General features: G+C 39.8%; 1 protein-coding gene across 1 annotated transcript; it reads right to left on the bottom strand.

Moving 5' to 3' along the window:
- Positions 1-1,541: 1,541 nt before the first annotated feature.
- On the bottom strand, positions 1,542-5,947 carry LOC144516291 (monocarboxylate transporter 1-like). Its single transcript, XM_078247499.1, has 4 exons — positions 5,696-5,947; positions 3,209-3,352; positions 1,911-2,684; positions 1,542-1,777 (listed from the first exon to the last, which is right to left on the bottom strand). Exons 1-4 carry the CDS (start codon positions 5,910-5,912, stop codon positions 1,542-1,544), a joined length of 1,371 nt encoding a protein of 456 aa, XP_078103625.1. The 5' UTR covers positions 5,913-5,947.
- Positions 5,948-6,437: the final 490 nt, after the last annotated feature.

The raw sequence follows: 6,437 nt of genomic DNA, 5'->3' as shown, positions 1-6,437 counted from the left end.
CTGCCTTTTCCAGGCAACTGTGCTGCACAGAGCAGGGATATAAGAGCAGGCAGCACCGGAACACAAACAGCGACACAATTTGGCACATTTGACCCAGGACACATGCCCGTTGTCACCACATTAAGAATGTAGACATATATGGCCTAGACCACCTCCGAATGTGGTCTGAGTGATCATATCTCAATGCGTCCTCACTCTTGAGAATGTTTTTACTTGTACTTAGAGCTGTCCATTGTCATCCGATCACTCAGATCCCGGGTAAAAAGGGGCTACTACAGTAACATCCAAAATTGTCACGTTGTGTTTAAAAATGGAATAGGAAGGTGTTTTTTGTCGACTTTGTTATTATTGGAACTTTTATTATTTATAGGACAGGGATACACTCATCTGTAGTCTACATTTTTTTAAATTAATTTATGCGGCATTAGAAAGACTTGATTTGTGCTGAAAGCTGCTTCCTTATTCATAAGTACACTTTTGCCACCAAGTGAAGCTTTGACTCACTTATAATGGGTGAATGTCATTCTGTTTAATAAGAAGTGCAGTATTTGTATTTGTATCTTTGAAACTATTAATACATTATCAGTTTTGCAGTTCAACCAGTGAAAAATAATCTCAGAGATTAATATTGTCTAGCCAATATTCTATTAAGCCCACTTTGTTTTTGCTGTTATACAATAGCAAGAGCATGATTTGATAACATTTGATAATGCTGTGGAGGCATGTGTCTTATAATACAACAAGTGTCACAAATGACTGTACAGTAAATCTAATAATGCACTTATCCACATAGTGTATACTTAAAGGTAAATGACAAGTGGATCTCTAAACATTTTTCTGATCTCAGATTAATGAGAAACACAGACAACTTTTGTATTCTTGTCAAATGACTTTTATTTGATTTTCTGACGTGTCCGTAACTTGCAGTCAGTAGCACATTTTTCTATCATGTGAATACATAAAGTTATGCAACAATGTTAAATGCCCTCAGAGTTGGACCAAGCAAAACATGTTTAAAAGAGAAATAGAGAATTAGTAAGAATATATTTGTGGAATATATAAAGTGACAGTGGCACTAAGGATGTTTTCAAACCTTTCAAAACTGCACAGACAGCAGGCCTTGTAAACAGAAAAAAAGTCTTTATAAATGTATTTGAATGATGGATGTGGTGAATACTATAATTATGCACTTTAACAGAGAATTGCCATCCCTTTTAAAATATAGAGCATTAGAAAAATAACTAATTATCTGATGGTCCATTTTAAAAGGTAAAATACAAAAAATGGTGTGCTGCAAAAAATATAGTGATACCATCTGAGATTAAAGAAATACCATCATCTCCCAACAATTTAAGTGACATAAGGCTAAGCAAACTTGAATAGTCTATCAAACACATATAACAGTCCCTAAAAGACTATTAGAGGTATTTTATGTGGCTTGTTCATTAGAGTTTAAAGGCCTTTAGGTGTGTAAATATGTAGTGATCTTAAACAAACACGCTTAAATTGACCAAAAATGTAACATGACATGGTACAGAATATCAGACAGTGTCTTCTGTGTTTCCAGCCTCTGCCATCTCCTTAGCAGCATTGTCCCTGTTGGACTTTTGTTCTCTACCTCCCACCCTGGACATCCTCGCCTCCTCTTTTTTCTCTTTGGCCAGCAGTCGATAGTTGAGTCCCATCCCTACAAACAGGATGAAACTGGAGATAATGAGGAGGATCCCGCAGCCCTGGTACGTGTACTTGTAATCGTGATAGATGTCTTTGAACTTCCCTGTGAAGAGAAAAAGAATTACATTGCTTAGTTTTTACTCACTGTTTACATTAAGCTGTGTTAAACGACACAGAAATAAAATACTGTAATATTGGTGACGGGTAACATACAGTATCGAAGGCAGTGTACTCACCAAGCAAAGGGGGTCCTAACAATACAGGACCACACTCCACGATAGTGACCAGCCCAACAGCACTGGAGAAGCGCTGGACTCCCACCAGGTCCATCAAGGTCTCAAACAGCACTGAGCTCAGCCAGCCAAAAGCAAACCCAAAGAAGATGGCATAAATCACAAAGCCTTTGTAGTCTACTGATATTGGTGCTAGAACATGGCAAACACCGTTGTACAGCACAGACGCAGCAAAGAAGTACTGTATTCTGGGCCGGACCCACTTAGTGTTAGCCACAATGCCCATTGAGGGCCGGGCAACCATGTCCACAATAGCCAGCACAGACAGTAAGAAAGCTGCCTTCTCTTTAGGGATGTCTTTACTCTTCGCAAAATTACTGAGGAACACAAGTGGTGCAAAGAGACCAAAAAACATGATAATATTGCCCACGATATATAGTACAAAGCCACGGTGTTTGAACAAAGAGAGGTCAATGAAGCTGTTGATGGTCTGTGTTACAGTCCTCCTCCCTGTAGCCTTCTCTGCAGGTTTTGGTTTTGGTCCTATAGGTCGCATGAGGGAACCGGCAACACAGCAATTAAAGAGCAGGCCACCCAGGATCAAGAAACTTCCTCTCCAGCCAAACTTCTCAAAAAGCCAGGTGTTTATAGGAGCCATGGTGCAGAGAACGACAGGGCTGCCAGCCATGGCAATTCCATTAGCAATAGGCCGCCTTTTGTAGAAGTACTTTCCAATCATAGTGAGGGCAGGGTTGAGGTTGAAGGCCAATCCTAAACCTGAAAGAATCAATAAAAAAAAAAAAATTAAGTGTATCTGACATCTTAATATAGGAGTTGAAAAAGAAGGACCTGAGCATTAAAGGTGCTCTAAGTGATGGTGAAAGTATTTTCAAACAAAACGAAGACTAGCTCGCTCCTCCCTCCTCCTCATCGCACTAACCCCCCCCAATCCTTCTTGTCCGTTATTGGCTGAACGCTGGAACACGGTTTGTGTATGTTTGCATGGTCCAGGTTGGACCACTTTGTTTTTGTTGGCGTGTGTGGACCCTAGGCTTTTTTTACAGTGTGTTTAGGGGACCGGCAGCTCGCGGATAGTGAGGAGATGTTTGCTGTATGTGACAAAACATGTTGTAGCCTAAAACACGCGTGACATCGCTTAGAGTACCTTTAAGCAGTGTTTGGAGTATTTCTTGGTGTTTTATTTTTGAAGAACACTAGATGGCAACAGTGCACAGTAAAAAAAAAAAAAAAAAAGTGACTCATGACCAAAGTTTAAAATATAGAAAGTTAAAATTAGGTACCTCCCACCACACCAATACAAAAGTACAGTGCCTGAACAGAATTGCAGAAAGAGGAAGCAATGAGGCCCATTCCAGACAGGCATCCCCCCGCCATCATAACAGGACGACTCCCATATTTATTAACCAGGATGCTGCTGATGGGACCTGAAGAGCAGAAAAAAACAATGCACAAACACAGATGTCAGAAGCTGAAAGATAGTGATTTCTATCAAATCATCAATGCACAGGTCTAAATGTAACCACCAGAGGGCTCCAGTACCACAGTTGTGGCTCAGCAAACTCAACAACTTCTGCAATCTTTTTTGTCAGTGCTGCACTGCAGTAGATGTGTTCTCATGCCATTAATAAGGAGATGTGTCAGAAAAACAATGAAAGCCGTAATGAAATAAGCATTTACTTGGTTCAGAGATTCATAAAAATTGACAGAGGAATAATTTGTTGGTGGATTATTCTTAAATGGGCTCTAAAAACATTTGAAATGATTATTGGAAGTACCTCAGTTCAGACAAGTGGGTGGATGTTGGGGGGTGAAGGGACTGGTGTGTGTATGGGGTTAAAATGACAACTGGTATTTTCTTAAGTACATTTTTTTTACATTAGTATATTTTGGCACCTGGTACATTAGTTCCAAAGATAGAGTGACAGAATGAGGTAACAGTAAATCAACTTATTAATATGCATGCACCTTGGATTCAACATCAATTCAAGAAAATCAGTATGACTTGTAAACAAATGACTAAAATGCGCCGATGGTTCAGGTCCCAAAACACCATCTCCATCTATGGCTTATAACAACCAGCCTAAATGAGTATGAGGACCCACATGGAAGACACTTCTGCCTTCCTGCCAAATCCCTGCACTACCCAATGAACCTAAATAGAAACTGACAGTTTTTGTTTAGAGGTTGTCCAGACTCATTTGCCGGCACGGTGCAAGACAAAGGGTTTTTAAATTGTAATGCAGGCAGTCTCCACACTGACAATGAGTTCTTTCCTTCCACCTTGCAGGGAGAGTTGCTTAGGATAAAAAGGTTGGCGACAAACCAATGTAGAATATTATGAATGTAATGAATCAAAAATGGAAGGAATACAGAGGTACGCAACAATAGGTTGTTAATGAACTTCTCCTGCTGATGTGCCCAGAATGTTTAACATACGGTAACAGACTCAGCTGTCATCTACTCACTGTGGTGACAAACATTTCCTAGCTTACTTAAAATTACCATGCATAGCTTGCTTTCCTCTGTGTATATTTACATCCCAACTTTTGCATTAATTAATAATGTTGAACCTAAATATGCATATTGAGTCCACTGTGACTCATAACTTGTTAGAACAGGTGCATATCTTACTTTTACATCCAAAAAAAGGTGTAAATACTGTTCAAAATATGAAACAACACGCTGTAAAGTGAAAGATAAATGAAAAACAATCAACTGTTCTCACAGTATAACTCCGTGACCTTTAACCAATGCAGGGATGTGTTGTATTGATTTCTTTGGCGTACCTCTTTTGTAACTCGGTCACCTTTGACATGTAATACTGTTGGAAGTTAATAGCAGACATCTGGCAACTTGCTTGTAAATAGATCATGTAGCAACAATATAATACACAAAAATAAGTTTTGTGTTATCTTCAACACTATGCACGAAATGTAATGGATACAATGCTAGCCTAGCTATAACATGCTATGTCCACTTTTATTGTATTTCCTGCAGATCTTGTAAATAAATTTTACACTCAGACCCAGAATAGAAAATTTGATGTAAAGTAGTTTCATGCAGTGTAATACTTTCCACATCAAATTAGTCTGACACAGTAAAGCAACTTTCCCAAAACTTCCCTGAGATTAAAAAAAGATGCCTAAGTCATCATTTCTCCAGTTTATCACACGTTTGAGTAAAGAGAACTGCAGTGTTTCGATTTCAGAGCAGACAGTCTTAAGGGAGGAGGAGCGCACCTTTGAACTCTGTTCTCTCTGTGTTGAATATCGCGCACATGAATGGAGCCTTATCATCACCTGACTGGCTGACCTGTGTGACATCACCCAGCGCCTCATTCATCTCATCAGTGCAGGAACACAACCAAACCCCAGGGGCTCTCCCGCTCTCGAAGCACAAGGGGAAAATGATAAGTCGGTATACACGGAAACACATTCATGTGCTCCAGAGACAGACAATGTTGCGCACTTTTATAAACACTGAAATAGAGGAGTTACAGTATTGTTTTATCTCAGTATGAAATCTATGATTCAAGCTGCACTATAATTCTGAGAATCTGGGGCCTCGTTGTGGACAGACGGAGGCTGAAAGGCTACAAATCAAATCTGTATTTGAGAGCAATGGATTGGCTTTCACACCAGGAATAAATCTTTTATGTTTGTGCAAAAAGCCAGCAACTGATTCCATCTATACATCTTCTTGATGTGACAAATGTCAAATGTTAACAAACCCATGTTTGGCAGGTTGTATTTTGGGTCGTAGCTCACCTCCGCCGTACATGCATGCTAACATGATGGAAGAGATCCAGGACACCTGGCTGCTGGTCACATCGAAGATCACCTCAATCTCTTTAAAGAAGACAGTGATGGACTTGGGAAACGCATAGGAGAAGCCAATCGAGATGAAGGCCCCAACTACCACCATCCATCCCCAGCCACCCTCAGGTGGTGTGTAGCCTTGAGGACCACCGACAGCGGGCGCCATTTTCACTCACCAAACTCCTCTTCAATTTCAACACGTTTTACAGATACAAGGACCTGTTCAGAAGAAAACAAAAACAAGCAAAGAGCATAACTTTAGTTACTTAAACTTGATGTTTTGTCCTCAGCTTTGAAACATTTCACATCAACAGCTCTGAACATTTTCATATCCACTCTGCAAATGGAAAACGTCAGCAACAGTTTAACTGAATGAATCTGTTACATTCCATTCCGTGAAAACTCTGAACAAAGCCTCTCTCATCTGTTTTAACTGATATCATAAATTGGTATCATAAATTGTTACACTGTTTTGCACCCTAAAGATGTATCTGCGTGAACCTACCTTGAACCAATCCTCCTTTCCTCTGGTGCCTCTTTCTAATCCATCTACTATTATGTCACTGAAATGACTGGAGCGACTGTTATAAAAAATGTATATTCATGTGTGTCTTATTAAACCTTTAGAACATTGTTGAATGGAACCCTGCTTCATGTCACTTTGTTCTCGGAGAGCTCGTAACTGCTTTCA

Source organism: Sander vitreus, chromosome 4, assembly GCF_031162955.1.
Source record: "Sander vitreus isolate 19-12246 chromosome 4, sanVit1, whole genome shotgun sequence".
Lineage (NCBI taxonomy): Eukaryota > Metazoa > Chordata > Actinopteri > Perciformes > Percidae > Sander > Sander vitreus.
This window is presented reverse-complemented; position numbering and strand designations above follow the sequence as displayed.